The sequence below is a fragment of the Semicossyphus pulcher genome, unplaced genomic scaffold (genome assembly GCF_022749685.1).
Source record: "Semicossyphus pulcher isolate SPU_LCO1_2020_fin unplaced genomic scaffold, fSemPul1.0.p SCAF_14, whole genome shotgun sequence".
NCBI classification, from domain to species: domain Eukaryota; kingdom Metazoa; phylum Chordata; class Actinopteri; order Labriformes; family Labridae; genus Semicossyphus; species Semicossyphus pulcher.
The window spans coordinates 10,022,299-10,036,553 of NW_027211648.1; the positions used below are offsets into that span (position 1 = coordinate 10,022,299).

Below are 14,255 nucleotides of genomic sequence, written 5' to 3' on the forward strand. Positions count from 1 at the left end.
GGCATAGTCTCCGGGTCTGAAAAGTGAAGCCAATGTGAAAGTGCCTTAAACCTGCATTCTTTTTAATGGCCACCAGGGGGCCGGTATTTCAAAACAGTCCGATATAATAGAAGACTATGAGAAAATGATGCGACATGTAACTTATCTTAATACATTAGTAAACATTTTCCCAATGATGTTTGGGTCTTAATTGAAAGTTTAAAATCTCCTTAAATACACCATATTTATTTTGTACTTTGTGGTCCGATTTTAAGGAAGTGTATGTTTTAAAGCAATATATGTTTTAGAGAATGGCTACTTTGGGATTGACAAATCGCTACCAGAGCGACCTGTAAATAACGACCAAGGTGTAGTACTGTCCCCCCAGCCTCTCCACCTAATATGGTCATATCTGGCTCCCAAAATATATGACGACGGTCAAAATGCCAAACTCAAACATGCATTGAAGAAAAAGAAGAAGCAAAGTCCAATCCAGCACCACATCCTGAAAATAACAACAGGAAAATTGGTTAAGACTATGGGGATTATACAAAGTTAATATTCAACTAAATACAAGGATCAAATTGTTTACCAAAGTGTTATATAATTTGCAATACTCCTGTGAAAATAATTGATCTTTAAAATGTTATTTTTTAAGAGCTTGGGAGATACATAGTGTCCACTGGGCAACAATCAAAAGTAACTTCTGATTTAATGGAAACACTTGCTGCATTTAGGTGCCAGAATTGGATTGAATTGAAAAGTTAACAAATAATTTAAAAAAATAAACATATGTAATCTACACTTCCAAAACTCTCAACAGACACGGTTGAATGGTGATGCACATTCTTTATTCATACATTACCTCCCAAAACCCACATATTTTAACATTGTTACTGTGTTTAGTTACAGTTACATATTGAAAGGTCTCGATGTGATTTCATCCCATCGTCCTGCTCTCCCACAGCGGTTTGCTCTCTGTCTTCATGAATATCATGAATGAAACAACACACAGTACATACAGTATTCAATACATGCGGACGAATACACACAGTTACAATTCACTTGGCTACAGTTGGGTTCAAGTAACATTCACTCAAATCCCAATAAATTACTTAATCCGGCAGCCTTTTGCAGAAAGTGTGTAAAATGTCGGGGAAAGGAATGAACTGATTTGACATAAAAAGTTGAGAAAGTAATTAACACAATGAAATGATTGGACAAAATAAAAAGTACATGTTATTATAACAGTTTAAGAGTGCATAAATATAATTTGGAGGCAGCATTCAGACGGAGAGAAAACGGTTTGTGGTGTGTTTGTGATGTCATGCTTTGGTATTGAGGAAACTCTTTATGCCACATTCACATTTGCGTGAACTTATTCTTTTAAAGGTAAAGAATTATGTTAAAAGGTAAAACTGATTTCTTTACAGCTATCATGAATGTTGAGACATTTAGACGGGGACATAAATAAATAAAAAGGAAAACGATGGAGAGATTGGTCGGATAAGATTATAACGCATTCCCTTATCTTATTACTTTCCTTTAGTACAAAGTGCTTCTGTTATCTCCTCATAATTCACCAGGAAATATCGGAAAAATGTATTTAATTTGGTCCCTTTTTTCGGAATATTCGAGTTACTTTAGTTTGTTGTGTTGAAAGCGTAGCCTCTTTTGTATTTTGGGAATAACATCATTGAAGTAATTGCTTAATTTTACGGCAGCCCGGAGCAGACATGGAGCAATACAGATAATGAGAAAAATAAGTGGAGATCTTGAAAAAACAACCAGAAATTTTTTCGTTATTACGGAAAATGGAGTAAATAAAATGTATGGAATGTATGTCCGCTTAGGGCTTCCGTACAATTGAACCAAAGTCAATTCATTCATTAATCATTTGTTAGAAATATGTAACAATTTCTATATGTCATTCTGTGATCTATTATGCTTGGAATTAATTGAAATTTTTAGTTCTGTATTTGTTTAACATTGTACAAAATTCTACACTTCATTCTAGGAAACGTCCCGAGAAACTACGGACCCATTAAATAAAGCCTTAGGGGCTGTGGCCACTAACTGTTTTTTTTAGCGCTAGCAGCACCCACGACCTCGATTTCTAAGCGCTTCTCACCGGCGCTTACTGTTGCTAGGTAATGAAAGTTGTCTGGCAGCCCTTCCGCTTCTCTTGGTAGTGACTGTTCAGTCTGTTTTAAATTGCTGGGTGCTTAATATTTGCTTTTATTCAAGGACATTTTACAAATAAAACATAAAAATAATGGAAATGAATCGTGTCCCGGCGTTAGCAGCAGCTCTAGATTAGAGCTTCTTCTTGCCATTGTTGTTGACAAAGTTGATATGGGATGCCCCGCCCCTTCTTGACTTTAATTTGTCGGTGCGGGAGAAATGACTGACGAGCATGGCGGTGTCCCAAAAGTTGAACTATTTTCAACTGAGAATGCTGTGAGTGCAGCAAGGGCGTTTTTGCACTGCCGATCAACTGCATTGGTTTTGTATAGAAAATCGGCGCTGCCTGTGCAGAAAACAGTTAGTGGACACAGGCCCTTACTGTGTGCAGTAGCTAGTTCAGTAGTAAATTTTGATCACTTTCAGTGTTTGGATTGTTTTTTATGAATAGAATCAGATTTTAAATGTATCTGTATTTACAAAGTGAAACTTGGAAAGCCGTTGTTACCACCCTCTGTGACTTCACCATGTGTTTATGATATTAGTGTACAGTCCATCTGTACGATCATATCCACAATCTAAATACATGTCATCAAATATTTTTTTGTAAGACAACAAGTCAACATCTATTCCCTACAAAAGCGTTTGCTGTCTGTTTCCTGATTATTTTAAGCAGCTGGAATGGATTACAATAAATTACCATTTTTAATAAGATGATTGCTGTAATGCTATTAAATATAATCCCGTCCTCTTCTAATCCCTGTTGACGGATTTATCCGTGCACGCTCAGATTGAGTAATCTCAGATCCAGCGGGCGATTATCACTCACTAACATCAGATACGTCACATCAGCTCAGAGTATTTCTCGGAGTCTGTTAAATCTCACCGTCGACAGTGAAGCCACAGGGGCACAAAACTGTTTTAAAGCAGGCAGAACGCACAGCACGGCTCACCTGCTCACAACACACACCTGACCACACGCTGAGAATGGGATTTCATACAAGCACAATGCAAGACTATTTTAAAATGATGCGGACATCTTCAGCGCTGATTAGACAAATATAATTTTAGTAAATAAGAGAAATAAAATGCAACAAAAAATTGCATAAAAAAGCAGCAAAATGTTCCTTTAACATCGCAAAAAACTGCTCTCACACCTCAGCCAACACATTGCGCCTTTAACCCCATGTTTGCAAACCTTTAACTAATCTAGTAATGTGTGTGGATCCACATGTTCGCAGCCCGACATGCGTCTCTTGCAGCCCGTGTGATCTCCTCTCCTGTTTTGCACAGGGTCATGGGCCTAAAGATTCATGCAACACTCCCCACAGGAATGCGTTCTCCTTGGATGAAGAGAAATCAGGGCTTTTGGGGCCACAGTAGCCCACAAAGTTGTGTTCGTGCAGGATGGGGCGATTTATCCAAGTTTCTACTTTCTATTTCTTTCACTCTTTCACAAACACACATTCCATCCTCGACCTCAAATTCACCCTTCAATCACCTGCCAATGCTTGCACAAGTCTGCCTCAAAACTCTATCTTGCAGGCAGGAAAGGTCTCGTCCTGCATGGCGACAGTGCTGTTTGACCCGAGCACGGTGATGCCCATCTCCCTCTGTTTGTCCAGGGTCTGCTGGTACCACTCCTGCATCAGCACCGACTCAAAGGTAGGGATCACGGTCACCTGGAGTAACAGAGAGAAGAGCAGACCAAAGAAAGGGGAGACATGTTTAGATTTGACCCCCAGAACTCAGAGGTCAACTTTTAACTGGCACAAATGAAAAGATATTTCGTATCAGCAGAGAATCATGGGTAATTTGGGGTCAAATTCAAGCTATATAAACATTATTGTAATCACAAATTTTCAGTTAAATAATCAATTTATACAATATATTTATCTAGTGTTGTTAATGTTTCTACCTGCATGGTGTCAGGCCAGGATATCTTGCCATCCAGCAGTGCGTCCAGCGTGTTCCTCAATAGCTCCTCTCTCTCTGGACTGTCGCCGCTGACGATGTAGCAGGAGGAGCGAACACACCTGAAGAAGTCCACACTGACCGTTGAAGAGGAGGCTCCGGAGGGGATGTAGGCCAGGTCGACGTACACATTGACCTCCCCGTTAGAGGTTGGTTTAGAGCCTGTGGCAGGAGACAGAGGAGAAACTGATGTGACTGCTAAGAGCCAATCCAGTAGTAAACAGTGGAAGTCTGAGGGATTTCAGATTTTGTACACTCATACCTGCGTTGGGTGAGGATTTTGCTGGTGTTGAGCGGTTGCTAGAGGAAGGTGTACGAGTCAAAGACACCTTTGTGACTCCACTTTGACTCCCTGTCCTGCTTTTACCTGAGCCTGGTCTTTGAGAGGCTTCAATAACCTGGAAACACAAGAGCAAAAGATTCAATGAATGCACTCTGCCTTGATAATAAAATAATATCCTCAAAATGACAAACTCACCGCTGGCGTTTTTTTCCCTCGCATGCCAGTTGCTTTTATCATCTTCCCGTGAGCATCAGATTCAGTCTGAGGAACGGGCATGGAGGCGTCAGGATGTGGCGGCAGGGGCGGACTATCCCTGAGAGGGGCTGGAAGCGGGTCCTGAGGCAGAGCCCGACTGGAGCTGAGGCCGTGGGGGGAGTTAGATTGCTCACTGCATGACTCATCCTCATCTGAGTCCAGAGCTCCGTCTGCTGTGGTGGAGGGACAGTCCTCGGTGCAGACGGGGGCATTTGACTCGCTGGGGGACGCGTCCTTAGGGTTGTTGTTGTTGTTGCCGTGATGATGGGGAGCAAACGCTCCTCTGGAGGGCTCACTCGCGCCTGAGCTGGAGTCAGGAGCTTTGAAATGCTTGAACTCGCAGGGGGAAACCAGACACAGATCCACATCATGAGCTGACCCCTCAAAGTGAAGTGAGGTGGGAGCTGGAGCCCGTCCCATATCTGAACCCTGCCCTAAAGACCTTTGAGGCTTCTTCGCTGGTAAAGACATCCCGGCAAAATGCCCTCCATTAGAGTTGGAGTGATGAACGCTGTCTTCCCCCTCTCTCTGGCTCACGAAGGTCGGCCCCTGCTCCAAGGACATGGACAGGGATTCGTCTACTTCTGTGGACTGAGGTGAGCTCACCTCTGCTGGCATGGAGTGTGTGGTGGTTGTTGTTGTAGTGAAAGAGGGAGAGGGGTCTGAAGATCCTTCTTTAAATGAACCCAAAGACAGGAAGCTTAGGTGCTTCTCTCTGGAGTTTGTGTGGCTCTCTGAGGTGGTTTTGTTTTGCCCCTCACTCTGCTTGGACGATCCATTTGGCTGGTTGACATCAGCGGACTCTGAGTTCATCTCGGCCTGTATCCTGCTGAGGGTGGCCCTGTTGCACCACACATCATCCGGGGACAGGCAGTAAGGAGTGTGGCCTGCACTGTTGGGCCGTGAATCAGGGGAGGTTTGCTCTACGGTCTCCTCGTCAGGGCTGATAGCGGCCGGGTTCTCTGGGGACGATCGTGATGGAGGGCTGCTTCTCAAAGCCCCGTCCAGGAGAGTGTATTCGGTTGGAGTTATGTCTTGCTGGACCGTTTGCTCCGTCACTGGGGCCTTGTTCAAAGGAGATGGAAAACCTATAACCTTTGCTGGCTTGGCAGCACTTCCAGGCGGCTCTTGAGGCGCTCTTTGCTCGGCTTTCTCTTCAGTCAAAGCCTTTTGCCCTCCATTATCACCACTCTGTCCTCCCATTATCCCTTCACCACCTGCTGCTTCCACCCCAAGTGTATCGGCAGATTCATTAACTGTCTCTTTGCTCGGATCTCCAGAGATCTTTCCGTTCCCTGACTCACTGCTTTTCTGCTTTCCTTTCTCCGCCTCTTCTCTTTCGGTTTCAGCTCGGAGCCGGAGAAAATCAGCCGTCATATCCTCGGGGGTAGACATCTTGGAGCCACACGGGTTCTCTTCAGACTCTTTCTCTGGTTTTTGGTGCTGCTGCTCTGTATCTGCTTTCTGGGTTTTTAACACAGTTGAGCTGTTTTTTGGCAGTTCAGTGTTTAGCTTCTTGCCGTTATTCGCATCCTTTCCTGATGGTTTCTTTGTTTTCTTTGCCCCTGTTTTAGAGTCATTTTTTGTTTCCTTTTTGAGTTTAGTTTTATTTTCATTCTTTGACTTGGGAGGAGGGACATCCTTTTTCCCTTGCTCATTCCTCATAACACTGTTCTCCTCCTTTTTCCCATCCTTCCCTCCACCTTTCTTTGAGCTGTTCTTCTCTGATGCTGACGCTTTTTGCTTTGCACCCGTCTCTTTGATTCTGGTTTTGTCAGCGTCTCTTGTTGCAACTCCATTTAACACTTTCCCTTTTTCCCGCACCTCCTTTCCCTCTTCTTTCCCTGCCTTATCCTTTCCTTGTTTGGGCGTTGACTCCTTCCCTAGTGACCTGCTGCTGTCCTGGCTCTCTGTCCTCTTGGCCTGCCTGTCCTCGCCCAGCCTCTCCAGATCCCCGGTGGTCACTGTGGGTTTCTGGAGGAAGGACAAACCCTTCAGCTTCTCCAGCCCCTGCAGCAGCTTTGCCTGCGGGGTAACACCAGGGAACAGCACCCTGACCACCTTCTCCTGGGGACACGCTGGGTGCCACACGAGCAGGGCGGACACTGAGGCCAGGGCGGTGAGAGGGAGCGCTTGGGATTTAGTTGCCGATGACGCTGCATCAGGCCAGTTCTGCATGAACGTCTGGTACTCCTGACTGTTTTTGCCGGGGTTGAGGATGTATAAATCCAACTGTCCCACTCCCATCTTCTGGAACAGGGTGAGCGGCTCGATGGGGACCCCCTGCGGTCGAAACAGAGGATGTGGTCTGATGTCCAACTTCTTTAACAGCTGCAGGGTGAGGGCCGCCTGGTGTGTGCTCTTCAGGACATTGTCCACACCTGGCATGAGAAGAATGACACATATCTTTAATAGCAATCACTCAGACAGGCAACTGAAAAGTCAGTTAGAGTGGAGTATATTCACACAGTAGCAAAGATTGTTGCTTACAGGGGTAAATCTACGACAGATACTGCAGTGTCTGTCTTTATTTGGAGCAGGAGACCAGGTAAGCCTCGTCTTTGTCCGCCTTTAAATCTTCTAAAATGATTAGTTGTTTATTAATTCAATGCTGTGTTTGTCATTTATTTGTGTTCTTCGTATAGTATACTCCTGCCTGTAATGTTCTTTTTCTGTTCTTTTATGTTTTCACTTTGAATTCTGTTTTGGTTCTGCTGCTGTGAAGCATTTTGTATGCATGCTTTGAGCATCCATCCATCCTTCATCTATACCGTTTATCCTGTTCAGAAAACACCGGGGGGCTGGAGCCTATCCCAGCTGAGGTGGGGTACACCCTGGACTGATCGCCAGTCAATAAAAGGGCTGACACATAGAAACAGACAACCTTTCACGCACACATTCACACCTACTGGCAATTTTAGAGTCACCAGTTGACCTATTGAGCATGTCTTGGACTGTGGGAGGAAGCCGGAGTACCCGGAGAGAACCCACGCATGCACGGGGAGAACATGCAAACTCCACACAGAAAGGCCCACTAAAGGTCCAAACTGGGATTCGAACTAAGACTGTGAGGCGACAACACTAACCACTGCACCACCGTGCAGCCAGGTGCTATACAAATAAAGTTTTTTTTTAAGGTCTTTAAACAAGCTACACAGTTCCAAACAGAAATCTGTGGTAATGTGCGACTAATACCTGATGGAAAAAGAAGCCTGTTGACCAATTTTGTTTGAAGCTTCAGAAAATGTTTTGTCAAACTTCTATTTCAAATTCAAATTGCAAATACATGAAAAAAAAACATTAAACTTGTTTGTGAGGCCTCAGGGTACACACGTTTCATAAACAGAACTACAGTGTTATTAGGGCGTCTTTAACTCTGGACGAGGCTGAACAGTACAGTACATTACGTATCTTTTGAAGTTTTGCAATGCAAATGTTTATGCTAATGCACACAGATCTGATTAGCAACAGGGACAGCTCAGTCACATTTTGTCCTGTGCTACAGTCAGTAGGTTTAAATTCATCACTCACAAGGCTGTTCTTCCAGCTGCAACCTGCAGGGGGCGTTAAAGAACACGACTCCGAGCTCTGGGGAGATGAGCTTCTTAGACGAGTCATCTGTTCAGACAAGAGAGTATGATGACACAGAGAAACAAATAAAAGGGATGTTTGAACATGAAACAGACAAAGAGGACTACAGAGAAATCTCTTTACAGCATTTTCTCATGACATCATCTTCCTGCATGAAGATCAACACGATTCCCGATCTGTTGCTAATAGTTGAACAGGTTGTTGTCATTTTCCAGAGGTTTCTCCCTTTTTTATACCCGTTTTTGGGGGGAATTTTTACTTATCTGAACCCAGGCTACAGAAATCAAATTGACTTGACTCGACTTCTTACCTTTGATATCGGAGCTCATCTCCAACTCAGCCACCTTCCTCTCCAGGAAGGTGTTGACCCCAGGGAGGTTCTCCGTCCCAATGTGCGTCAACAAAACTGCATCGACCCGGTCGAGGTGGCGGACCAGCTTCCAGAAGCAGGCCTGAGAGTCCGAGCCGCCGTCCACCAGCACGGTGAACCCGTTAACGGCAAAAAAGGCACAGTCACCACGGCCGGCGGGGAAAACGTAGCAGCAGGGACGGGACAGCTTGAGAAACCCCACAGTGGTGGGAGGAGGCAGGAGGTCAAAGGGAGACAGAGGGGAGAGGGTACCGGAGATGAGGGAGGTGAACTCCCCCAGCGCCTCCATGGCAGGCAGCACCTCTGGGGGATTGATGTGCAGCGTGAAGGGACCCTGCAGAGGCTGGTTTCCCAAGAGAGTCTTCCTCCAGTGGCCGATGTTGGGACAGCTGAGGGTCAGGCTGAGTTTGGAGGAGGAGGCAGGGGTCTCTTTATCTCTGAACTGGAAACAGAACATTGTCTCAACAATTTGCAAGACTTTAGTCCAATATTATCTTTCTACAGATGGATTGTAAAGGGATATACATCAAAACGATGTGATTTTTGTTGCACAGGAAATTAAGCTGAAGCTAAAACAATTCCTCGATTAGTTATTTGAAAGAAGATGAATTAATGACAGAGCTGATGATGGAGTTTAAAGATACAATCTACATTTTTTTCCTTTAAATAAATGTCTTTTAAGTCACTATCTATCAGGAGGTATCACAATGGTGATTGAGCCTATGGCCCACTGATGAAAGTCTTTGCATTTGCATTATATAGCATTATTATGGACTGGGCGTCTGTGGCGACATTCGCGGAAAGAATCCCATGCGGCGTCCAGTTAGTGACGCGTTTTCCATCAGCCAGCAGTGGTTGGTCTGCCAGAGAGGGTAGGCGGAGCTAAGCGGCTGCACTTCCCGTTTCTGTAAGCTTGGCGAGTAAACAGTAATCTACTGTGGCTGAACAAACAAAGAAAAGATCGATGACTACAGATACAACTTCAAAGATAAGTGAAAACCCAAAGAATAAGGAACAAATTCGACGCTCAGATGAAGGCAAACAGTCGGAAAAGGAAAGCGACCGTCGGCGAGGAAAATCAAGAGTTAGAACCATGACAAAGGGAGCCAGCTGTAGACATCTGGTTAAAGTGGGAAGTGTGCTCCTGTAATTCCGTTTATCGCCAGTGAGTGGCGCCCAAGAGCACAAAATTTGAAATATTTGAGACCGTAACTACAAGATATTTAGCAGTAAAAAATGTCGTAACATTTTGGTTTTAGGATCTTAATTGTCTCTTCTCTCTAGATTATTGTAAATTGAATATCTTTGGGTTTTTCAACTGTTGTTCAGACACAACAAGCAATTTGAAGATGTTACATTGGGCAACGGGAATCATTTCGGTACTATTTTCTGTCACTTAAAAGACCAAACAATATATCAAGTTGATTAACCTACTCTAACCTAAATGTATAGATGTTAAAAGGAGCATGCACCAAACCAGCTGCAGACATGACGTACCTGCTCTGTCAGTATTTGTTTCAGCTGCTGTGGTGAGAACAGTCCTTTGTGAAACAGCAGCTCTCCACTCTCCTCCACACTCTGGCCAGCCAAGATCAGCAGCTTGTGTGCCGATTCCCTGGACAGCAGAGCCAACACCTAGCCGGGTCAGAGAGATGGCAGACGAAGATTTTTTATGTTTGCAACGTCACTTTTCCCCAGATAATCCAACGTGAAAGATTAGAATAAGAGAAAAAAGAAAAAGGAGGGCAGAAAAATCTCAAAGAATAACACAAATATTCAAAACCTTAATGCTTTTGGAGCTAGCAGCAAAAGTACATTTTCAACATTTTCTGATTTCGCTGCTTTATATCATTGTATATTCAATATATCTTTGGAGTTCGGCATTGTTGGTTGGACAAAACAAGCCAACAAGTAACTGTTAAATAATATCCCCTGCTTTGTTTCAGATCTTATTTTGAAAAAGTAAAAAAAATTATAGTTGATTTTTATGGATAAAAGTTCATATCAGAATAATTTGAAGGAACCAGGATCCATCCCCTCACCTCTGAATGAACCTGGTCCGGAGACGGACTGATCAGCACCTGAGTGTCCAACACTCTGGTACTGTGGCGCAGACACTTCTGCCCTGAGGAGGCAGAGAGAAAAACAAAGCATGGAAAAAGAGGGACAGACAGCCGAGAGGATGTTAACAAGAAGTGGGGAAAGTCAGAGCTGAGGGAGGGAGAAACAAGCTGACAGATATGAGCGAGGAGCAAGAGGGCAGAAGCAAAGAGGAGGTGAACTAATGGAAGCCAAAATGAACTGGGACAACCGGGCGGGGGAATGACTCCCTCAGCGAAACAGAGGAAGGAAGAAGAGTGGAACAGCTGAGTCAGGGGGCACTGTCTGAGGACGAGATGCCAAGTTAAGTCAGTCTGCAGCGTTTATCCAGTCTGAGGGGAACTAGATCAACGTTTGAGGATACAGAGGAGAACGCAGCCAACTGGAGAGTAATGACCTAAATAACTATAAAAGTTTCTTTGTCTTTAAATATACAGTACATAAAAAAAAGATAGAAAAACGTGAAACATTATTGTGATTTAACATTCAAAGAACCTCCATTTGACTAAATGTGAAGCTACAAGCAGCAGCAGCCTCGCTGCCCAGCTTGGCTCTGTCCAAAGGTAACAACATTTGCTAACCAGCCTCTAAAGCTGACAAATTAACAATTTATTTGCTTTATTAATAGAAAAACATAACGTGAGGCACAAGTTAAATATCTTGTTTAAGCATGTTTTCATCTTGTTTCCTCAATATTAAGCTTGTGTGAACAAGGGATAAGATAATTATGCACTGGGAAAACAGGTTTTTATCTTGTTCCCATGAGAAAATTATCCTGTGGGAACAAGATCATTATCTATATTGTGGGGGAAAGTCCTAATCTTGTTCCCACAAGATAATTATCTATCTTGTGGGAACAAGTTATTATGTTATTTGCACAATATTATGAGAATTATCTTGCGCAACCAGGTTATCATCTTGTTCCCACTAGCCAATTATCCTGTGGGAATAAGAGAAGTATCTATATTGTGCAGACGTCATCATCTTGTTCCCACAACATAATCACCTATCTTGTCTAAACAAGTCAACTATCTTGTGGGAACAAGATGATTATCTATATTGTGCTGACAAGTTACTATTTTGTTTCCACATGATTATTATCTTATTCACAGAACATAGTTAGGAAAATTATCTTGCACAAACAAGTTATGATCTTGTGTTGTTATCAATCTTGTGCAAACAAGTTATCATTTTGTTTCCATGAGATCTTGTGGACACAAGTTAATTATCTTTTTGGGGTGAACAAGTTGTGGTCTTTATTACTGTATTATCTTTTTTTGCACAAGATGATAAAGAAAATAATTTGCAAAAACAGGTTATAATCTTGTTTACACTGATAATTATCTTGTTTTATTTTTACAAAATCCCGACACATGTAAGCCCCACACCATGGCAAAAGAGAATTCCCAACAGAAGTGTTTGCCCCACAGACAGAAACCTCTTTAGTCCTCCATACACAGAGATGTGTCTGTTCTTGTCTGTGTTCATCACCTCACTTCCCAGCCTAGCTTTGAAACAACCGTGTGACTCTGTTTGTCAGCATTTCTACCATTTCCCTGCTTGTCCTTGGCTCTGAATACTAAAAGGCTGCAACACAAACAGAAAGGGAGGTGGCACCGCTTGGTTAAAGGTCTCTATTGTTTTCCGTCCAACGGGCCCACCCATGTTTAACAATCGGCCGACTGCTCCTCCACTTTCCTTCCTTCCTCGTCGACCCCTGACCGGATGGACTGGCAAGTTACCATGGGGACGGGGCTTTCTGTGCGATAAAGGGTCGGGCCAATAGTCTGATAACGTTACTCACCTGCACCCTTAAACGATGCTGTGTGATGGGTGAGAAACTCTTGGAGAAAGACGTTCAGATTACAGGATTTTGAGTCGACGTCCCATGATCGAATACCTGCAGACATCAAAGACATTAAGGCAACAGTTTTTTTACTCTACACAAATAACAGACAGATAATTGTCCAGATTCTCAAAAAGCAAAATAAGGTGTGAAAGTTGTAACATGCAAAGTTAATTTTTCAGGGAATGTATAGCTAGTATAAGCATTGTTTTTGTATGCGACGCATTGTAAAATTACACTTCTGAGCACACAACAATAACCTTATTAAGTATCGGACACTTTAAGTCATTAGCAGGGTTAAACATTGCTAATAGGGTTAGCTTTAAGCAGTAAATCATGTTTAGAAACGCCGGGGAAACAGGGCTGTTTTGAGCAGACACTGATGAAATGTGGCCTAGTGAAAATGCTAAACATCTCTCTGTCTATATTTCTGTCTCACTCTGTATTCACTCTTATCAATTTACAGTCTAAATGCATTGATCGCACTCAAATGTACCTTATAGCTGTCCTCACGCTGTAAAGCACAGACTGTAATGGGTTATTCTTGCATGTCAGTCTACCTACAGTCTCAGTGCAGTACATCAACACACAAAGGTTTACAAGTGTCTATCTGTTGACTTTACATCCGCCCTGCAACATTTACCCAAAAGCGTCTCCTTACATAACGATATACTGATGCAAAGACACACCACCGCTCCAGACTGCTTTTAATTATAAAGTGCCTTCAGGGACGAGGTGGTGCTGATGGTGGAGTATCGCCAGATGACGCATCCTCGGTCAGTAGGGTGGATAAAAATTACATAAACACTGCAATATAGCATCCTTAGATAATATTTAAGCGACGAGAACTTGCAGGATTTGATTTTCACGCGAATATGGAGAAAGGCAAAGCGATTTACAGCAGCTGAAAAAAGGCGGGTTGAGATACGCCTACCTCGCTCGATGTCCCCGCTGATGTGTCCCGTGTGTCTGAGGTGTGCAGTCCGTCCTATGATGATGAGCAGGGAGTATTTGTGGAGGCAGAAGTCGAGGTTTGCGGTGGCAGCGCGCCTCGGCTCCTCCAGGACCTCCCTCTCCAGCACCCGGCTGGACGCCATGTTGGAAACTTGCACTCGGCTGTGATGTCATCGAAAAAGCCTGACAGCAGCGCCTCTTCCTTATTGCACGGAGATGACAGCAGCTGTGCAGGAATGCAGCCGCACATTAGTGGATGTGTAGGAAGTGGCTGAATTATTGATGACACGTGGCAAAAGAAATCAATACGTATTTCTTTATTGGTGTCCAGCGGTGGGAGAAGTAATCAGATCCTTTACTTATATAAAAGTACGAATACCACCGTATTGTTATTATTATTATTATATTTTTAATCTGGTAGATAAAATAGTTCCAAATACATTTTCTGTTATTATTATTATTATTATTATTATTATTAGTATTATTAGTATTAGTATTATATTGCCTATATCATTTTTATTTTTGTAGAAGGAATAGTTCCAAATACATTTTCTGTCTATTAACTAATTGATTAATTGACCAATGTTAAATAAAAGGGGTACAATATTTCGTAACTTTGTCTGTCATATGTTTCTCTTGCAAAAATCTTTTCAAATCATTTGTAACCAGAGCAGTCAGATAATTCTGATGAAGTAAAAAGTAAAGTATTTCCTCCTGAA

At 43.1% G+C, this 14,255-nt stretch overlaps 1 protein-coding gene across 1 annotated transcript; it reads right to left on the bottom strand.

Moving 5' to 3' along the window:
• Positions 1-825: 825 nt before the first annotated feature.
• On the bottom strand, positions 826-13,679 carry LOC138591183 (microtubule-associated protein 1S-like). Its single transcript, XM_069661698.1, has 10 exons — positions 13,517-13,679; positions 12,541-12,636; positions 10,679-10,761; positions 10,134-10,271; positions 8,577-9,078; positions 8,207-8,293; positions 4,616-7,056; positions 4,400-4,535; positions 4,082-4,299; positions 826-3,845 (listed from the first exon to the last, which is right to left on the bottom strand). The coding sequence occupies exons 1-10, from the start codon at positions 13,677-13,679 to the stop codon at positions 3,690-3,692; spliced, it is 4,020 nt and encodes a 1,339-aa protein (XP_069517799.1). The 3' UTR covers positions 826-3,689.
• Between the last annotated feature and the right edge of the window lie 576 nt (positions 13,680-14,255).

What these genes read in the sequence shown, in the direction of transcription:
- LOC138591183 (XM_069661698.1), bottom strand. Translation starts at nt 13,679, where the DNA reads ATGGCGTCCAGCCGGGTGCTGGAGAGGGAGGTCCTGGAGGAGCCGAGG. An exon ending in CAGCGGGGACATCGAGCGAG is followed by an intron (nt 12,637 to 13,516) that starts GTAGGCGTATCT and finishes TGATGTCTGCAG; the next exon opens with GTATTCGATCATGGGACGTC. An exon ending in AACAAATACTGACAGAGCAG is followed by an intron (nt 9,079 to 10,133) that starts GTACGTCATGTC and finishes TTCTGTTTCCAG; the next exon opens with TTCAGAGATAAAGAGACCCC.